The 21,659-nt window shown below is 38.1% G+C and overlaps 1 protein-coding gene across 7 annotated transcripts in view; it reads right to left on the bottom strand.

Moving 5' to 3' along the window:
• st18 (ST18 C2H2C-type zinc finger transcription factor) overlaps nucleotides 1–21,659 on the bottom strand; it is a 248,617-nt gene that overhangs the window by 17,642 nt on the left and 209,316 nt on the right. For 6 of the 7 annotated variants that reach the window (XM_062980374.1, XM_062980376.1, XM_062980375.1 and 3 more), the window contains 7 exons: nucleotides 20,249–20,494; nucleotides 13,073–13,185; nucleotides 8,530–8,598; nucleotides 3,819–3,881; nucleotides 983–1,051; nucleotides 477–539; nucleotides 299–379 (listed from right to left, as the gene is read on the bottom strand). In XM_062980374.1, the coding sequence (XP_062836444.1) occupies nucleotides 299–379; nucleotides 477–539; nucleotides 983–1,051; nucleotides 3,819–3,881; nucleotides 8,530–8,598; nucleotides 13,073–13,185; nucleotides 20,249–20,494 (704 nt within the window). The remainder of the gene's footprint in view (nucleotides 1–298; nucleotides 380–476; nucleotides 540–982; nucleotides 1,052–3,818; nucleotides 3,882–8,529; nucleotides 8,599–13,072; nucleotides 13,186–20,248; nucleotides 20,495–21,659) is intronic. The other variant, XM_008116197.3, reaches the window with a different exon arrangement.

Below are 21,659 nucleotides of genomic sequence, written 5' to 3'. Positions count from 1 at the left end.
GGATCATGGAAAGGAGTCCCAGGAGTCAATCCCCACAGGCCCAGCACCTCAACAGAACTGAACCTTTCAGTAAGATCTGGATCTGTTGAGATGTTTTATTAATTTGAAGTAAACTGGGAAATCGCAATTAACTTTTGATTAATCTGGGTTAACCTGAGGCATTGTTTGGACACCTCGGGTTAACCCATGATGGGTCACAAGTTTTGGGCCTGTGTAGAAGGGCCCTAAGTTGAACGTTCTTTGGGATATATCAATCAAATTGTGAGGAGCAATGTCAAGTTTTTTCTACTTCACTTACTTTAGTTCAGGGTCTTCTTTTTCCTCTTTGGTAGGACTCAGTTTGAGACTGCCTTTCCTGGCCCGAGGACAACCAGATAAGCTGAAAACAAGTACACAAAGTGAATCAATTAATTCCCTTTGGTTTGTAATGTAATTTCCAATGGCCTTTGCTTCCCAATAAAATAAAGAATACTTACCTTCTGTGTGAGGCATAGTTTCCAGTCACATGACCAGAGCCATCACATCCAGGAGTAGGACACCTATGCAAGTGGAAAAGTGGAAAAGGTGGAGAAAAAAATGACCCTTTCAAGCCAATGAGACCTAAACAACTTAGCTAATTGGACAGAAGTATGCAAAAATGTTGAGGCACATGCACACGTGCATCTACAAGAGTGTGCACACACATTTATGTAAGAAATATAGTCTTATTCAGACATTCATAAAGCCCTGTAATTATGACAAGAGGAGTTGCATAAGCCCCAACTCCACCTTTTTAAACTTTTGTTGCCCTCCTCCTGTGTTGAACACTACATGCATGGAAAGACCATCACAATTACAAAAGAACCTCCCCTTTGGAACAAAACTCTGTGCTGTAGAATACAAAACATCTTACTTGTTCCTAAACAAGTAAGACTGAGGGTTGACTTGTTAATTGAATAAAAGTAGTAATCAGTCCTTCTACTTCTTTAAAAATTCTACTCACTTAAGCTCTTGAGAGTTGGCAGCCATCAAGGATTTCAATGTTTTGTCAGCCAGTGGGCAGCCAGAAACACTAAGAAAAACAAATATTTAATAGTTTTTCTTGATTATGCTATTTAATTTTTTTATCATTATCATTACATCCACCTCAATCACACTGTTGTTGTTGCTGCTGCTGCTGCTATCACCATCTCTACTAGTAGTAGTGTTAATGACCAGGTTAGGACCCAATATGTTCTTTCTCTGGACTCTACATTTTCCACCAAAATCTGCCTCTCCGCTCCTCTCTCCTTCTCATCCTCTCCCTCCTCCTCCTCCTCCTCCTCCTCCTCCTCCTCCTCCTCCTCCTCCTCCTCCTCCTCCTCCTCCTCCTCCTCCTCCTCCTCCTCCTCCTGTACCGTCAAGTCATTTCTGACTTATAGCAACTCTAAGATGACCCTAAAAGGGGGTTTTCTTGACAAGAATTTTGCAGAGGAGGTTTGCCATGTCCTTTCTCTAAGGCTGAGAGAATATGAGTTGTCAAAGGCCATCCAAAAAGTTTTTATAACTGAGTGGGCATTTAGATCATTGTTTTCCTGGCTCTTAGTCGAACATGTAAGCCACTACACCACACTAAAAATATGCCCAGGAAGACTTAAAAACTCTTTGGAGAATATTTTCTCCTATCCTAAGACACCATTGTAAAACACACAGTAATATGAGTACCACCAATAAAAAGGGTGGGAGAGGTTCGTGTGTATGTATGTATATGTGTGTGTGTGTGTGTGTGTGTGTGTGTGTGTATCACCCATGATTCTAAGATACACTCATTTTTAGAGATTTTTACATATGAGAGAGGGGAGAACGGAGCTATGGCCTTACATGCAACTGCAAATAGACAGCCTGGCTTGTATGAGATAAAGGGCTGATAAAGGTCTTTCTCTGACAGTAGAAAAAAAAATCCTCCTCTCTCATAAGGGGAGATAGAGTAGAACCCCTCTGAACTTAAGTGCCTTGTAGTTTTTGGAAGAATTATCCTCTTAAGCCTCACCTGATATTTTCTTTATTCTTAGATAAGGGAAATGTTGGTAACTTGGTGCTAAGAAAGTAACATAATGCCTGGCATTGCAGGCCCAGGGTTCATCTGAATCTGAGGCTGTATCAGAGTGTGGGTTTAAGAAATATTAAGACTACTTTGGTTTTCTGTTATCTATTTGGCATCTATAAAGCTATTTGTTCTCTGAACTTAGTGTACCTTTGAACTTGTACTCTCAATAACTTCACTGTACCTTTTGAATCTAAGCTAAACAGGACTTGCTCCCATTAGATCACTATTAAGTGGGATTACAATACCAAAATAACAAAACAATACTCCAAATTTCAAATTACATTTTTTATAATGATGCATTATTGATAATGCTATAGGCATTCTAAACCTTTACTAGCTGAGGGTCTCCGCATGTCTCAATCCAACTCTTATAACTCCTACTGTTCAAAACTTAAAAATAACTTTTTATAGTGGTGTGTTATGTGACTGTATGTCCATGTTCTAGCAACAATTTCTCCTGACATTTTGCCTCCATCTGTGGCTGGCATCTTCAGAGAATCTGATGGTGGTAAAGCAAGTGGAGTATATATTCCTGTGGAATGTCCAAGATGGGAGAAAGAACCAATGCCTATTAACCAAGTGTGAAGAGATTTGCAAGTGTTTGAGTGGGATCCATCCATTATCATATGGATTTCAATGGCTTCTCTGTATAGTCTGACAAAGTGGTTGTGAGAGTGGTCCAGCATTTCTGTCTTTTCAAATAATGTTCTGTACCCAGCTTGGTTCATCAAGTGCTCTGCTGTAGCGGATTTCTCTTATTAAATTAGTCTGCAGTGCCTTTCATGTTCTTTGATTCATATCTGGGTTCTGTGTTTGGTTGTCCCTACATTGACTTGTCTACAGCTGCATTATATATGGTAGATACATGCAGTGGTTGGAGGATCCCTCTTATTCTTTGCCAACTATAGCATTTATTGAATTTTCTTAGTGGGTTTGTAGATTGTTTATAGGTTATGTTTCTTCATCAGCTTCCCTATGCAGTCATTGGTTCCCTTGATGTATGGTAAGAACACCTAGATGGCTCTTCATCTTTATTCCTGTGGCTTCTTTTGGTCTTGCAGCTCTTCTGATGTCCACAGAAGAGTAAAAATTAACCTGTAGAGCCCAGTTTAAGTGCTCCAGTTCGTCTTGAAGGAGGTGGGGTTCACAGATTCTGTTTGCACGGTCCACCTGAGCTTTAATTGTGCTCTTTTTTGCCCTGGATGATGATTGGAATTCTAGAAATCTAGAAATTGTTGTTTTCCTTCATTTTTTTTCCTTAGTAAATTGGATGTTTGGGTGGATGTTGTTGATATGGTCCAAAAACTTATTTAGTTCTTCTTCTCCGTGGCTCCAAATGGTGAACGTATCACCCACATAAAGGAACCATACAGTGGGCTTTTTGTTGTGGTTTCCAGGACTTGTTTCTACTTCTAGGTAGATGCCCTCGCCATTAACTATGCTATCTTCTCAGTTACTCACATGCTAATGGATGGATCCCACTTCAACACTTGTAAATCAAGCTTGCTAATTGCACCCTTCACACTTGGTTAATAGACATTAGTTCTTTATCTCACCTTAGACATTCCACAGGTATATACACTTGCTTTACCAGATTCAGTTGCCAGCCACAGATCAGGAGAAAATGCTGCTAGAACACGGCCATACAGCCTGGAACCACACAACACTCCAGTGATTCCGGCTGTGAAAGCATTCGACAATACATTGACTTTTTTATATTTCCTTATTAATGACTCCCACATTTTCCTTTTACCTGCGGTGTGATGCATAGTTTCCTGTCACATGACCACTGCCATCACAACCTGGTGTTGGACACCTATCAAAAGAAAATGCAGAGAAATTACATTTGTATGGTCACTTCCATTAAAGGGTTCTTATTTAATTACAAAATCAATATACTAATTACAATTTCTAGCACATTGTAAAATAAATATACCAATAACTATATATTAGTGGTCTCTCTACCGTAGTTGTCTATTGAAGTCCACTCCTATGTGAAGAAATGTTTATTTGTTCAGGTAGGAATTGGCCTTGTGATCGTTTTCTGGAATGGATCTCCCCACAATAGTATATTTTTCAATGATCATACAAATTATATCATCATGACAATAAAAATGGATATGAATGATCGCAAGCAGGTCCATAGCCAGGAAAAACAATTGGAAGACAGGATTGAAACTTTTTTTATTTTTTTACCGAATCATAGAATCATAGAATAGTAGAGTTGGAAGAGACCTCATGGGCCATCCAGTCCAACCCCCTGCCAAGAAGCAGGAAATCGCATTCAAAGCATCCCCGACAGATGGCCATCCAGCCTCTGCTTAAAAACTTCCAAAGAAGGAGCCTCCACCACAGCCTGGGGGAGAGAGTTCCACTGCCGAACAGCCCTCACAGTGAGGAAGTTCTTCCTGATGTTCAGGTGGAATCTCCTTTCCTGTAGTTTGAAGCCATTGTTTCGCGTCCTAGTCTACAGGGCAGCAGAAAACAAGCTTGCTCCCTCCTCCCTATGACTTCCCCTCATGAATAGTTGGTCCATCATACAAAATAATTTAAATTTTATGACACATTCTATATTTTATATAGATTTAATTAAATTACATTTCTATTTTAGCTACAAAGCTTCAAATTTTTAAAAATTTGAAAATGACTCTCAATTGTTTTTTTTATCATGTCAGAAGCAAATTGAGGCAAGTTGCTTCTGGTGTGAGAGAATCGGCTATCTTCAAAGATGTTGCCCAGGGGACATCTGGATGTGTTATCATCTTGCGGGGGGGGGGTCTCATGTCCCCACATGGGAAGCTAGGGCTGACAGGAGGGAGCTCACCCTGTCTCATGGATTCAAACCACCAACTTCCAGGTCAGCAGTTCAGTTGGCACAAGAGTTTAACCCATTGTGCCACCACTGCTCCTTTCTTAATTTGTAGTTTAGTAGTTACAAAAGAATACCACAAAGCCTGTTGGAAACACTTGAAAACTGTGTCAATACGCTTTGACTGAAATTAGGGTCCATCGATAAAATTTAGTGAACACTCAAGAGTTCAAGTCCAGTCAGTCTTCTTTCCTCATTGTGCTTCTTATGTATGTTTTCAAACATTTAAGAGTTAAAAATGACCTTTGTAATGTTTTGCTACACTGAAGGGATGATGACAGAAGCTTTCTAAGGATGTATATGATTACTAAAAATTCAGCATTCAGAATAGCTAGGGAAGCTTGGGAAGAAGTCTCACTGTTGTATAGAAGACTTTCTTTTAGTTCTTCAAGTGTTCTCACCACAAAACATAAACTGCATCATGTCACTCAATCCAACAGGATTCACAAAGTAGCAACAGTTTTTTTTGCTCTTGATTCAGAGAAATAGTCTTTTATATTTTTCTTCAACAGTCCCAATCTGATGGATGATGCTCTGATGAAATTGCATAGAGGTTATATTGTTGCTTCACAGTTTCAGACAGGTGGAATGCTGCAAGTCTTTGCTAAGGCCAGAGCACCTCAGTGGATGTAGACAGCCATTGGATACTTCTGTGATATAATTGTCTGTGCATTACTAATATGACCACTCATATTAGCAGTTCCATCATAGCCCTGTCCATACAAGTATTGGAAGTTCAGCCCAATTTTTTCAAGTGTTTTCAAGATTATAAGCTTTGTAAAGATAAGTGATATGACGAGTGGAGGATATGCAGGTATTATCTTGAAAACACTTGAAAAAACGTCTTCTTTTATTCCTGCAGCTTTAATATTGATGCACATTGCTGAGAGTGATAACTGTTCTGAGGTACTCACATCCAAAGTTTCATCTGCCAAAATACAGAAAAACTGATGCATCACATCTTTCAACAATTTTTTTTGACTATCTTGTCACTACAAATGTCTATTAGTTCATTCTAAGTTTGTGTGAAACTCCGTTGGTCGATTCAGATTTCAGATAATTTCAGTGATTTGACAACTGACCTGCTTGAAATGAACCTGGAAGGACCCCTTCAGCTTACAATCCTATAAGTGTAGCAAGTTTCATCCTGATAGCCCTAAATATGATGAAGAAACGAACCTCTGAAGTTTTCCTACTGGTGCCAATGGACTGAATCTTACCAGAATGAAAACAGAATTCAGGGTTCCAAATTACAAATCTGAACATCCCTCTTCCTAATCTCCCAGAATCTTCCCAAAATGGAAACAAAAATGGAACGGATTTCTGCCATTTCACACACCTCTTCATTCTGTATTTGAGGACTAGTATACTTGGTATTCATAGCTGCAGTTTTGAGATCACCTTTAAGGTCAGTGTCTCTTGATCTGGCATAAGATCCCAACAAGGTTTTAAAATTACCATCATTGTGCAATGGTTCTTCACAGGTTATAGGTACTGAATAATTTCTCCCTCTTAAAGCAAGTTATTGTTAACCACAAAGGACAATAGTTTCCACAGTTGGCAGAAGTTTATTTCTGTTTTCTTCTGCCTTCTTCTTATATCTTTTATCATAATGACTGGCTATGTTAAGATGTTTTCCAACGTGAATTAGAAAGAAATGTTCAGTCAAGTACAAGTTGTTCTGATGGTACTCTGTTTTTTCATGTCCACTGAAGACTTATATTGCATCTTGGTTTAGCAACCAATGTACCAAGCTTCTGATGACCACCTTTAGCCCCAATTTCTCCTCAAAATACCACACAGTATTTACTTACAGTGTGCACCTTGTACATGAAACAAGTAGGCTAACCAGGAAAATCTGTTGAACCAGTTGGATTGAAAACTTAGATGTCTCTTCTTATTTATAGAAAATACATATCTTGGCAATGAAGTCTTTGAATTTTAAACTAATTGAGTTTTCACTTGGTCATCAGAAACAGTCTTGTTCATAAATATCCAAAATCTAACAATGACACAGCTTCTTGTCTTTGCTCTTTGGCAAGGCTTGGATTAAATGAACCAATGGTAAACAACACCTCAGTTTCCAGTTTCCTCAGTTTTCACCTGCAATCCAAGTGTTCATTTTCTGGGGTCTTCATCAAGTACCCGTTGCTGCAATGATTCTCAGCCAGCTACCTTCTTGGTCTTCAATATTTGGCTTTTTTTCTTTTTTTGCCATGAACTCAGTTGCTTTGATAGATGTTTAAGCATCTTCTGGAGTCAGGTGTATGAAAGGAAACACTAACAGCAACTAATAGGGCTATAGGTCTCAGATCTCATATAGATATATTTTCACTTTGGAATATCTAAAAATCAAGATCTATGACCCATACATATTATTAGATTTTTAGAAACTACATAAAATACCTTTAATCTGGTTGAACCCGTATGGGCTTGGTAGCAAGACTGTTTTTAAAAGGTTTATAGAAATAATTTTGGGGGTGGCAGTGATGTGGTAAAGTAGTTGTTTCAGTCTGCTGCAGCAAAAGCCACGCACTGTTTTGTAGCATGTTAAAGATTTTAAAATGTTATTATGGGGTATGCTTTCGTAGATACTGCTATCAGATGCTTAAAGTATTACCTGTGGCGGCAGATCATTATATGGGACAGTATTAAGTGAAGATAGGGATGACTACAAATGCAAAACGTACAAAGAATGAAAATTACTTAACAATGTCTATCAACAAAACAATAGATGAAATATAGCACAGATGCTCTTGCAGTGATAAAACATTTAATGTGAAAAAAACTTGTATCTATTAAAACCTATGGCGGTAAGATTCAAGTAAATACACAGAAGTGGACTTTTCATGCTCTAAACAAGAGGGAAAGTGTTGGGTCTTGTTTTTTTTGTTTTTTTTTTTAAAGGTGCATGTGACATTGGTACAAGAATAATTGTCACTGCTACTGTTACTGATTTTCAGTTCAGGGGTATCCTAGATCCCGACATTTCAGTACCACTACCTGAGACTTAGGAACAACCCTTTGTAATTTCATGGATGTTGGAAGGGATGTTACAAAGACAGCCCTATTAGTGTCATTAAGCATTATACATTAAGTAAGCACAGCTACACAATATAGAAAGTTTACAAATATGGGAATATATGTATATAAATTCAGACTTTTCAAGACATTGGTCTTGCCCTGCAAATTTTCTCTTTACCTTGATGTTTAGAGGAGACAGGCCAGGCTATGAGATCTGGAACACTAGTTATCACCCATCTATTAGCTTGGTAGTGGATCAGTTCAATATTCCTATTTTTAGTTTTTGCATTCCAAATTCCTCTAAATCATCTGATCATAACGTGCCCCAGCATATATATAAGCATGTGCATAATAGATGATTGATCAACACTTCATATATGAGATGATTATTTTCACAAAAGCTTATGTCATAACAAGAATTGTTAATCTTTTAGATGCCATGCAACACTTGTTTTTATGGAACAGAACCCTCTGTTTTCAATACACCTTAAAACTGGCTGTACATAAGTCAGATATTTTTCATATGAGTCACTTTAATAGACAACATCTCATGTAGTTAGGTCTCGCTTACAAAAGTTCATGCCATGATACATTTGCTAGTCCAGAAGGGTAGCCATTCCAGAGATGTAGCCATGTTTGTCTTTTGCAGCACAAAGAAAGAGAAAGAAAAAGGAGTAAGTCAGCCTTGTGACATCCTTTAAGGTGCCACAGGACTCTTTGATGGGTGATATTTAGATGCCATCATGACATTTTGGGGAGGCTATTGATAAGCCAAACTTTTAAAAGGTCCCCTTTCACACTACATAGTTGTAGTTCCATGATTGCACTTTAACTGCCACGATTTCATTTTATGGAATCCTGGGGCTTGTAGTTTGGGGATGCACTAGATTTTTTGGCTGAGAATCCTAAATTTCAGAAATCCATACCAAAGATGGCAATCTAAGGGGAAACAGCACTATAACTGTATAGATAAAGGGCCCCAGGTTTAGATACATGGGTAAATGAAGTAACTACTTGGATTATCTACCTTTTTGTTTTCTTTCTAAGAACATTTAGGAATTCAGCACTAAAGTCAAACAGACTACTGTTTAGTAACAGGGATTTTCTTTTAAATGTCTTTGGGGATTTTTTTTTTATTCAGATGCTTATATATTGTGCTCACATCCTTATTTTGTGTTAGGCATCTGTCTACTGCTTTTATGGATAATATAAATGGTTTACACCTTTACAAAAGATAATTTACACATAAACCATCATTAAATAAAATATTCCACAGTTTAGAAATACTATCTCACACTAGTAACTGAATAAAAAATCAGGAATTGTTAAATTATTTCTGCTTTAAAGTGAACATGAACTACAACTTGATTGGGGGGATTACGATCCAGGTCTTTAAGAGCATACAAAAGGCAATAAACCATAGGTGGGAATGGCATAGTGGTAGCGCCAGTACCACAAATTTTGAGTAAACTTATTGGTAAATCTGCAATTTTAGCTTAGTCAATAAGTCACTGAAACATATTGGTTGGGCAGGATTGTATGGTACAAGCCAGGAATAAGAATTGTGTTGCCTATGAACCATATGCAGCCACATGCTGTTTTTGAAGCCCCTGGACCCGTTTTGTTGCTTCTGGCCTCTCTTTGTTCCGCTTCTGCTACACCTGAAAGCTTCCTGCCCCTTGTCTGCCCCTTTTCCCCCACAAACTTTTGTCTGCTTATGTTTTTTGAAGTGAAGCTATTGTGGATTTCTGAGGCCCAAAGATTGAGTCCTGGACCCACAAAGATTGTTTGTCTTTATTGTAGTGGGAACTTCAAACAACTTGGTTCTAACCCATTAAAAGCCTTAAAGGTAATGGCTAGTACTCTGAACAGAACAGATTTTGGAATATGAATCGAGAGTAAGATTTTGCAATATATTTATATGTATTTATTTTAAAGGCCAGTGTGATCTCCTGTTTTGAGTGGCCACCAAAATCTTCTGCCCCAGTTCAAATGTAATGACCTCTGTCTAATAAAACATGGTTTTCAGAATGAAGAGACACTATGGTCCTTCCTCTCCTCTTCTGTCTTTCAAATGTTTTTGAAATGAGTACTGACAGACTATGATTAAAGCAGTTTCCCATCACATACAAACCAGGAAAATGTGATTTAATCTATATTTACAAAAGAGGAACAGAAAGCAGAATGTGATCCCATCTTCCTGTCCGCATTTTAAAATAGAGATGAAAACCTGGATCTTCTACATCAGGTACAATTGGAAAATGTGTCTTGATAAACAATGTACATTGAACACAGGCATCAAGGGGAGAAATGGGGGCTGGAGAAAGGGCAGAATACATGGACTGATACTTGGTTCAGAAATCCATAACTTTGCATACCATGACTGCAACCAAGGAAGTAACGGAGGTAAAAACTGAACTTCAGTCAGCTTCAAGATCTCATATCATGAAAAAAGCAGTTTTCTGAGAAAGGTATTAAAATATTTCAATTTTCTATTTTTACTAATAAATTGCCTTTTCTTTTCATTTTTTTAAAATCCAGGGAGAATAAAAGTCCCTTGCTTCTTTAAGCCTGTTTATTTATTTATTTTTATTGCTTATTAAAATCCGAAAATGTTTAGTCTCTGTTAGGTATTTTTAACCCAAGGTACTATTTTCAGTTATGCTCTGTGAAGCAAAATTATTTGCTCTTTAAACCTCGCAGTGTGGGTCTCCAAGCAATATTTTAAAAATAGACATAGAATGCACAATATTCTTTTAAGCAGTAATACGTCATTTGGACAACTTATTTCATTCTGAGTCATACAGCTGCACTGGCATAATATAATCACTGGAGAGGCTATTAATATTTCAAAATATGCAATCTATATTTATAATGAGGAAAGTTCATTGTAATTGAGCCTCAGAGTAGAATTTTTCTTTACAATTGCTCTTGTCATTATCGGTACTTCCTCATGATGGAGCCATCTGTATTGTTCACTAACTACCTCTTCTGCCGGTGAATATTTAGCAAATTTCCTCTGCCCTCAGCATTACCTTTAGACTCTTTATATAGCAATACTTAAGTGTTTTGGAATTAAAGTGTGTGGATAAAATGTGTTTAGAGTGCGCATCAGTATGCTGTGTTCAAAGCAAAAATTATCAATGATTCAATATTGTACTAAGAGCACTTTCACCCCATATAGTTATATCTTATGATTTCACTTTGACTGTATGGTTGCATCCTATGCAATCCCAGGGTTTCTAGTAGATACTTAATTCTTTACTGAAAGAAGAAACATGTAATTTTAGTAGTTTTCTTCTGTTGCAAGTAAGTCTTTAAAGATGGACCAGTTTTTCAGACTGTTTGAAGTTAGGGATTTATTATGTGAAAAAAGATTGTCCACAGCTTTTAAAAAAAAGGGAAATGCTGTTTATTGTGGAGAAAACATGGTTTTCTGTCAGAAACAGACATGTGTGCATTTTTCTCAAAATAAATCCTGAACTGTGAAGATTCCTTTCAGTCCAAGATTCTTCTAATCAGGATATCCTGACATTCAAGAAACATGCCTTTCAACCATTTTTATATGTTGAATATTCTTTCCATCTCTAATTTGCAATTATGTGATATGCTAGACTTCTCTGGCAGAGAATTCTTAATACCCTTCCCTAAATTGCACATCCATGGATTCCACAGGATGCAGCCATGGCAGTTAAAGTGTAATCATATAATGTTGTGACAGTATAGTGTGACTGGGTCCATAATTTGCAGTTATTAAAACTCTAGAGCAGTTGAACACTTCCTTCTTACATTGCTGAACAGTAATTTCCACCACTCCTAGCCAGCATAGCCCATGGCAACAAATGGGGAGCTGCAGCCCCCAAATGACCTAAAAGCTCCATATTTTCGATCCTACTATTGAGGTGAACCATTTACTCCAGCTATTAAAATGATAAAATTGTGTGGATGATGGGAACAAAAATAATGTTGTAAGAGATCTTTTTAAAATCCTTGGAAAACAGCTGTTTTAATAAATGAGGGACTTTTCATTCCATTCATTTTATTAAGTTTTGTTGGTCTTAAAACGGCAAATGAGGGTACAATATAGTGAGCAGCCTTTGAAATAAAGTTGAGGTATGCAGCATTAAATTTGGTCCTCCAAGCTGTAACATATAGAAGTTGAAGTATAGCTATTTTCCATTCTATGTTCCATGAGGCAAGAAAGGAGTTTTAGTCGTTTTCATCTTTACCACTTCCAGGTTTCTTATATAGCTGGTGGACTATGGTCATTCAAGAAATACCCCCCTCCGCTTCCCAGGTACTATCTGTCACCTAATGCAAATGCCAAATGATACAACTGTCACTGCTAATTAAAAAGTACTAACACTTTGACTGCCCAAGCCCTAGATCCACTACACCTTCTCAAAAGCAGCAATAAAACAATAATCAGACTAAGGACTGACAGCAAGATCTGTTACAGGAACTGAGACCATGCAGCTTATGAACTATACATGCCTCTCTATAAGTCTTTAAGCCTCCCAATTCCATGACTTTTCATGCAACTGGGCAATCTTCTATGACCCTTTATACTGTCACTTCCTGATTGAAATTCTAGATATAAAACAAACTGGGATGGGGGACAAATAGGCTACCAAAGGGGAATAGGATACTCTTCTGGCCCAGGACCCATAGGGGGCCAATTTGCTATTCAACTCCTGTTATAGAATTATGATTATTTATGCCCAACTACTGCTCTTTTAAATTATTCTGTAATCAGTAACACATACTTGTTCATTTGTTAGTTTATATGTGCTGAAGGAGGAGTGATCCCATAGAAGTGTCAAAAACAACAGGCTTGCCTAAAGCTTCCATCAATTGACCATTGCTTGTGCAATCCAATCTTTGTAATCATATCTATGGGCAAGGGGCCTCACAGTACATGGAACTGGTGCAAAAGTGAATATATTATACCCAAAGGTTTCAGTACAATCACAGACTATGGAAAATATCATGACACCCATAGCTTCACAGTCTATAATATGTCCAGATTTTCTGAATCAGCACTATGAAGTACCTGATTGTTCTGGAAGCCAAAATGAAGAAGAATGAAAACCACCAACTATTTTATTACTCACGTGATGAGTTCCTTTTTAAGATCTCGTGAATGGATCTTGGGTTTGGGACTTGGGACAGAGACATCTGAGTATTTCTTTTCCTCCAGACTTTCAGGCCAGTTTGCAGGATCTTTCTGAGATAAGAAAAGAGATTGTTATTCCAATGTGTTGCTTTCTTCAGTAATGCCTACAATTACACATTTAGCTATTCAAAGAAGGCAAGCATAATTTAATGCCTAATTAGCACAATGCTTATTTTGAAATTTGTTTCATGACCAACATGGCTACTACAGCAATTTATTGTGAAATTTACTGCATTTACTTCAATGTAATTTATGGATTTATTCTTCAATACAGTCTGTGACCATTTCAATGTAATCCTCAATATCACCTGAGAGAGTGGTCATGATTCAGAAAGTTAAAACACTGTGCATGCAAGCTCTCGGCCTTCAATTTTGTTTTCAAAATGGAAACAAAATTGCACTTCTGTATGCATGGCCTGTTGTTTGAGAAAGTCAAGTATTTGCATCCTTCTTTGGATACTTTCCAGTCTGTTTGTTCCTAAGCAGATATAGGGGGTGGGGTGGCAGCGAAAATGAAATTCCATTAATGTACAGATGGACATTTATATTGATTTCTACAAAGCCCACATAATGACAACACAAATAACAGATAATAGCATCTGGCACTTTTAACATTCTAAGCCCTGAAATCTTTGGAGAAATGACAGTTGAACTAAACTGACAGCTTCAGTTATTTCTCAGCATTTCCTCTTTTTGGAGAGTGTTGGCCTTTTCCACATTCATGATTTTTTTCCATTTAAAGAGGCATCTGGACAGGCCATTTCTCAGCCTGTATAGGACACAATATTTTTTTGAAATGGCCAACAAAACTGACCAACTGTTGTGCTTATGAATAAGATGAGAATACATTTGAAACAGACAGAATAATTATCTTTTCATCCAAAGGGGCAGCTGACATCCTTACAACCCACTAAGACTTCCCTCCCAAGTCTATTGTTGATATCCAATATTGTTTGGAAGAAATAAATATCAGACATGGATCAGGGCAACATTTCCAATATTCTCTTCATTGAATTTATAAATTGTATGAAATGCAAAAGCCTTAAAGTAGGGTTGTCTGGCCCATGACTGCTTTGTTAAGTACAGACTCTGAAATGTAGAACACTTAAACCTGTGCCAAAGTGTTGTGTCTTTTTTTTTCAGAAATAAAATACACATTTTGCAGTGCTCCCCCTCAAAATAAGAAATAGATGTATCAAGTTGGTGATTCCAAAGTTCTGAAATCATTTTGCAATACATCACAATGAATTTCCTGTGTTCTGCATCACTCTTAAAACTGAGTAAAAGGCATTTCAAGCCATATTTCTTAGTAAACTCTCCAAATCCATCATTTAGTGATTTACTCCAAACCTGTGACAAAGTTTTGCCACTCATTTGCCACATTTGCAATGAAATTCTCCCATTCAATGTCCTCTCCAATCACACCTGACTGGTTTAAGTTCCTCTGCCATCTGAAATAAGTTTTAAAAGAACACAAGATATTTGGAGATGGAAAGGAAGGTCATTGATTCTGTATGAAGTACACTGTTGGACTCTATTCTAATTGGTTAGCAAGTAAATTAGTCGCAACAATCCCAAAATGACTGAGAGACTTATCCAATACTTTCCTCCCTAAATCTTGCACTGGTTTAGGAATCAATAACCTAATTTTCTGAGATGCAAGATACTAGTCACAAACAGCTTTGAGAAAACTGTGAGAAAACAAGGCCATCAGGCATCGTCTAATATGGCCTCCACCTGGCAGCCATTTTGTGTGCACTGTTACTAAGTTATATGGAAAGATAAAAGCTGAATAAACAGTGCTGATTCCTGTTAATTTATCAACATGTCATTCAATTGGCATTATAAGGGCCTGATGCTGATTATTCATCATAAAAGCAAGTCCAACTAACACTCTACTTTGCCTAGATTTGGCATCAATATTTGTGGGGCAAACATGGCCAAAAAGATAGAGGGAGGGGGAAAATAAACAAATAAACAAACAAAAAACATACTGCCAATACTCAATAAACACATAAATGAAAAGGGCATAACAAAAATCAAGGAAATCACCAGGTTTTAAATTATAATTTAGTACAGTATCTCTTACCAATCATGATTCACTTTATGTAAATATTTATCTTATTTATGAAGGCATGTGTATGGGTCCACAGCTGCATTTTTGTTTTCTATTCAGTCTTTATTGTAGGCCAAATTGACATGCCATGTTGACATGCATATTGATGCTTCCTTTGTGTTATAGTGTCTTTGTGAGGAACAGAGAAGGGTAGATGGGATGTGGCTTATATTTTTAATGTTGCCTTGGTTTCTTTAATGCTTGAACTTTATAATTGCCTAAGAGGAACAAACTATGCCATGTTGTAGCCTTGCACCATTTACAGCAAGCTGCAAATTTCAGGTGTAAAAAGGATGCACAGCCGGTGCTCCCTCACACACATTTCCCCCCGTAATCCTTCCTCCAACTTCTCTTAAAGAAGACATGAAGAATCTTTGGACATTCAAATGTTTGGTTGTACTTTTTCCATACTTTGGATTTGATTTACAACTTATATTAGCCACCACATAGCCAATGTTAAGGGTTTCTTGGAATTATAGTCCAAGGCTACACCTGATGAAATAATTCTGAGTAGTCTATTCCAGAGCTGCCCTATACACACCACGGGGAGTCCATATATACTGACATGGGAGTGCCCTGATGCCATTCAGCAGTGCACATGGCCAGCTGGCCTGACAATACATTGGTACCAGTCCCCTGTCTTCCTGGAGGCCACAGCCACTACGCTATTTTGCAAGCTAAAAGCAGTTTCTCAACACATCCTTGCTGGGGACATTGCTTCTTGTAAGTTTACAACAAGGGTGCCCAGTCATATGATCACCAGCACTACCACCAGGAAGGCACTGCTGTGGAGCTGCTTCTGGCTGGTGAAACAACAGTGGGTCTTTTTGACATGTGAACACTAGATTGCACTAGATGCAATTGCTTACACATCAAAAACACCAGAGATCACTTTGGAATTTCCTGAAATTTCAGGAGTCACCTGAGATTCTACTTGAGATAGATTAAAAGTTGGAAGCAGCACTTATGCTGCAAAATGGGCTATACATAATTTGTACCATTCACAGACATTTCGAGATGAGTACTTTTTATTTGGCCCATGTAGCTATAGAGCAAAAGATCTGGTGGGTGAAAAGTTCTCTACTTATGACTTTGCCTTGAATTTGTTAGAGCCAGCATGGAGGCAGTAAAAAATGGGCTGTCTGAAACTGAAATGTTTAGGCAAAACAAACTTTGGAAGCACTGCTGTATTCCTTAGAATTTTCAAGTGAGCTGACAGCTGCTCATGGAAGATTTTCAGTAAATCACAGTGTAGAACAAAGCTGGGTAAAGTGTGATATTTATATCATGCATTTTTCACAGTTTGGGAACTCAAGGTATTATACAACAGCTGAAACAAACAAAGTTACAAATTTACAGTATCTGAAGTTTAAAAAAAAGGATTAAATTATCAGAAAATCACAACCAGTTAAAAACATAAACCATCAACACAACAACCATATGAATAAAAGCCCAGAACATTATACAAGGCCTGCTTCCCCTAAAATATGTTCAGTGACCTGCCAAAGTAAAAAAAAAAAAAAGTCTTCAAGAAGACTGGTAGTCTAACTTGCCTAGGAAGGGAGATCCCAAATTTGGGAACGTCTATGAGGAATGCCCTTTCCCATTTTACCAACAAGTGTACATTTGAGGATCGTGAAACAGAGAGAAAAGCCTCCCTAGAAGATGCATATAGGAAGATACTGTCCTTCAAATAACACAGACTTGATCGGTTTAGGGCTCTAGACACTTTTTTTCTGGCAAGATAATGGGAAAAAAGAACTAAATTGTCTATCTTTGAAGTTCCTAATTGAAAATGGTATTCACAACCAGAAGTGGATTGTTGGTTGGGTGGTTGTGGGGCATTTTGGAGGGCTTGTTCAGAACTTCAAGCACTACCCCACTTCAGATTTAGGAAGAACAAGGATACACATGACATCTTTAGAGACAGTGAGTCTTTATTATTCTATATCAGAACTGGAAAAATCTAAACATACAATAAAACAAGATCTTAAAATGAAACAAAATTTGGTTGCATGTATTGAGATTTCCAAATTCTTTTTCTACTTCCAACAGAAATTGAGTTCCCAAATAGAAATAGTGGTCATGTATGATTTGGATTTGCCCAACTTATCTCCTTGCTGACCTGTCCCCTTGTCAAAATGTTTCAGCTGCTGCCACTCCTCACTGCCCACAGAGCACCTGACTGTCACCTGTTGCATCTTCCAATCTTGCAGATTATATGAGTACCATATTCTGGCCTCAATAGACATGACCATGACAACCAGGTGCTTGCAAAGAGCTCTGTGATTGGTGAAAACCAGTGGCAGTTAGGGGTGTGCAATTCAGTTAAGCCTCATTCTGTTTTCAGTATCTGGATTTTAGTGGACCACCTGATCTGTTTTTCGGGAGCCTCCTGAATTTGGTCAAGGGAAAAAAATCTGTTTTTTGGTCCGTCAGCCAAAAGATCCGGGAAGATCCGGCCCATTGGCAGCAATGGGGAGCTTACAAGGGTCCCCTTTCTGTCATTTTTAGGGTATCAGTCTTAAGAAACCATCCTTTCTGGGATCCTTTCTCCTTGGACCTCTTCACACCCACTGGCGGTGGCACCTGCCCCAATTCCCACACCATCCAGGCTTCCTCCTCATCCCCCTCACCACATGAAGGGAAGACTATTGGGTTCAGGCTTTATAAAGGGAGACCTGGCTATTTCTCCTTCACTCATCCTTCTTTCCTAAGCTGCTTCAAACCTCAAGCTGTCTGGGTTCAGGTTTTAAGGGAGACTTGGCTATTTCTTCCTCCACTTTCCTTTCTTTCTTCAGCTTGGGTTTCACATTGCCAGAGGTAGCCCATACTGTTCTGGCTTCCTCCTCTTCACTTGGGGGAAAGTCTCTTTAAGCTAGCTCAACACATCTTTTGTTATGGAAAGACGGTAAGCTTCCCATCCTTGCTGGGATACTTTCTCCTTATATCCTTCAATAAGACCTGGGTTAAAGGCATTAGACTTAAGAAACTACCCTTTCAATTAAGCTGAGATAAGGGAGGCACCCTTTTTAAATACTTATTTCAGTGGGAGCCACACCACTTGAAGGAGCATTAATCATTCTTTAAAGAAGATATAAATTACCTCCTCATTTTATGGTGGCTTTAGAAATGGTAAGATATGTCCTCTAAAGCTTGCCTTGGGTGAAGGGAACCATCAGTGGCAGTTTCTTAAGTGTGTAGAAAGTAAACTGCTTAATTATTGCTATTTAAGTCAAAAAACAAGTTAAGCCATGCAGATATGCAAGCGGCACTGGGAATTTAGATCACTGATCTGTGTTTGGCAGAAGCCTGCCACAGAAAAATGGAAGCCCAACTTGGCTAAAAGAAATGTATTGACTTTCTTCTGTTTTGATTGGCTCAACAAGCAGGGCTCATAGGGAAACCCCATGTGGGTGTGCGGCTGCCTCTTTATGCTTAACGTGTAGCTGAAAGAAACAGAAAGCAGTTGTTTTTAACAGTCACGTGGTCTGTTGCAGCTGGAAAAAAATGGGAGTAGGGAATCTGTGCCATTATGGCTGGCTGTAAGGGCCTAACCAGCCGGAGCCCATTTGTAAAGACAAAACATACACAACCCTAGTGGCAGTGACACAACTCCTTCCCTGTGCTGATCAGCATAGAGAAAAGGTGTTGGTGGCAGTGTGTATGTGGACAATGCTTTGGGCTGAAACAGACCTGATTCACCTGTCCAGGCATTGCAAAGCCTGTAGATACTCTGGAGCTTCCTGCAAACTCTAAAGTATTCTCTAAGTTTGTTTAGTGTGGAGCAAAGTTGGGTTGAGGCTGTGTGTCATGAAGATTGCCAATGTTGGATTTTGGGTGAGTGCAGGTGTTTTTTTTTACTACCCTGTTTCCCCTAAAATAAAACATCCCCAGAAAATAAGACCTAGTAGAGGTTTTGCTGAATTGCTAAATATAAGGCCTCCCTCAAAAGTAAGACCTAGCAAAGTTTTTGTTTGGAAGCATTCCTGCTGAACAGAACACCAGAGCATGCAGGAACAGTAAATGTATGCACCATAGGGTGCTGTACATGGAAATAATGGTAGTAACAAGAAATTCTTGATAGGATTGGCAGTTTGTCTGGTTATGCTGGTTTGTGATGACAACTACTGTACAGTATATAATAAATGTTCTTTTTTTGTTCAACAATAAATGTGAATTCTTCTTCATGGAAAAATAAGACATCTCCTGAAAATAAGACCTAGAGCATCCTTGGGAACAAAAATTAATATAAGACACTGTCTTATTTTCAGGGAAACACAGTAGTATAGACAAGCCCTAGGACTTCATCACATTGACTTATTTCCCGTCCAAGGTCATTTCAGGCTTATTTCAATGATGGCGAGTCATGGAGCCCATCACATGATGTTGAACTATTTCCAGCTGTCATATATTCCTATCCATTATTGAAATGAGCCCGAAGGAGGGAGCTGCTACTGCGATTTGATCTGCTCTTTAAGGCTAAAAACACATGGGATGGAAAGTATCCTTCCCTGTCTTATTCCATTGCTGCAAGGCAAGAAAAAGTTGCTGCAGAGAGAGAGCAATGGAGGGCAGTATTTGACTGGGGAGGCAGCAGAGAAAAAAAGAGAAAAGAGAGGTTTTTCAGCTGTTTGAGTAAGGGGAAAAGAACAGAGGACTTGACAAGCCTTCCCCATGTGATGATTGTGAAAGCAGGCAACCAGAGGTCAAGAACTCTTTAAGAAAACATTGGGATGGGAAGGAGCAAAAATTTCACGGAACAATTTGTAATCGAAAAGTATTATTGCCATTGCTATAGGGACAGACCCCCACAAATCTGTAAGTCCATGTGAAGAAGTCCCTTGGATGTGGTCATTCATTATTTTCTCAACCCTAGTATAAATTGACTGAAATGTCTCTTTCTGTATGCAAGAAAGTACTTCATAAATGAAACCAATTGAGATCAGACATATTTCCTATTCCACCACCACTGTGTAATGACAATTAAAAACTTACCTCTTTCTCTTCCTCTTTTCTTCCATGAGCCTTGCTATAGTTGATAGGTGTATCCCAGCCTTCCTTTTCACACAATGCCTGATAAAAGGTGGCATTGACCAGGATGCTGCCCGTTTTGAAGGGTGAGGAGGAAGGAGTGGGAACCGTTGTACTGGAAGAAGTTAGAGGCGTAAACTTTTCTTGGTTTCGATTCTTTTTCATGCTCAAATCCAGGGTGCCATTTTCATCGACTTCAATATCTGCTCCCTGATATGCAAGAGGAAAGACAGTTTTAAAAAAACCCTGAGGGAACAGTTTGTAATTACAACACAAGACATGTGGAGCTTTTAAGGGATAAGTGAAAATGCTGCTTTTATTTAAATTTATCTAAATCTAAAACCAGCTTTTCGATTTACACCCACTAATGTTTAATTCTTAGGCAGACTTAAGTGACAGCTCAATAATGCCCTCTCATACATTTCTATACTTAAACATGGTAAGTAGAATTTGAATAAGATGATTCTTAAATGCTATCTGTCTATTTATCTATCTACTAAATCAGACTTTGTTTTTTTTTTAAAAAAAGTTTAGCTTTAAATCTCCTCAGTCATTTCACTTTTACAGAGAACTATGACCCCCTTTCAGATAAAAGCATTAATTCACTGCTTAGCTCATCAACAGTATTATTATTATATTCTACCCCTTCCCCCACAAGAGAGGGATATTACAACATCTGTATCAAAGGGGGAAGGGAAAGGAATGCACTAATCAGATACAAGAGGACCATTTGCCATGGGTCTTATACATCACTGACAATCTCACTTCATCTCAAATGGAGTTTTGAATTACAAAGATCTTTTAAAAAGCTTACTGTAATAAAGAGAACCAGATTGTGTCCTTTACTGAAAAATAAAGCTTTATTGTGAAGTGTACAGAACAACTGCAGAATCTTCCTCATATTGGTTCTCATTCAGCATTTATGACAAAACTACAACATGTCTTAGAATGTTGCTTCTTTCTTTCTTTCTTTCTTATTAATATTGATATGTGTATCCTTATTGATTGGTTGATTGACTAACTGGCTAGCTGACTGATTGAAAGAAACCCAAGAAGGCATATAGAGTTTTCTGCCTCCCAGCTTTACTTCAAAACAAGCCTATGAGGATGGTGAATCTGAGAAAAAAGAGTGACTGGCCCCAAAGGTCACCCAGTAAAGCTTGTAATTCGGTGAACACTTTGACCTGGAACTACCAAATCTCAGGTCATCTTTCCTATATAACACACCATCTGAAGCAACTCTAACCCACTGAATTAATTTTCATATAAATGTATCTATATACATTAGGTCTTCTGCATCTGCCAATAATCAAATGGCATGCCGCTTTCAGAGATTTGGTGGATGCTTTTATTATGTTTGCTCAATGGTCATCAC

Source organism: Anolis carolinensis, chromosome 4 (assembly GCF_035594765.1).
Source record: "Anolis carolinensis isolate JA03-04 chromosome 4, rAnoCar3.1.pri, whole genome shotgun sequence".
NCBI lineage: Eukaryota > Metazoa > Chordata > Lepidosauria > Squamata > Dactyloidae > Anolis > Anolis carolinensis.
This window is presented reverse-complemented; position numbering and strand designations above follow the sequence as displayed.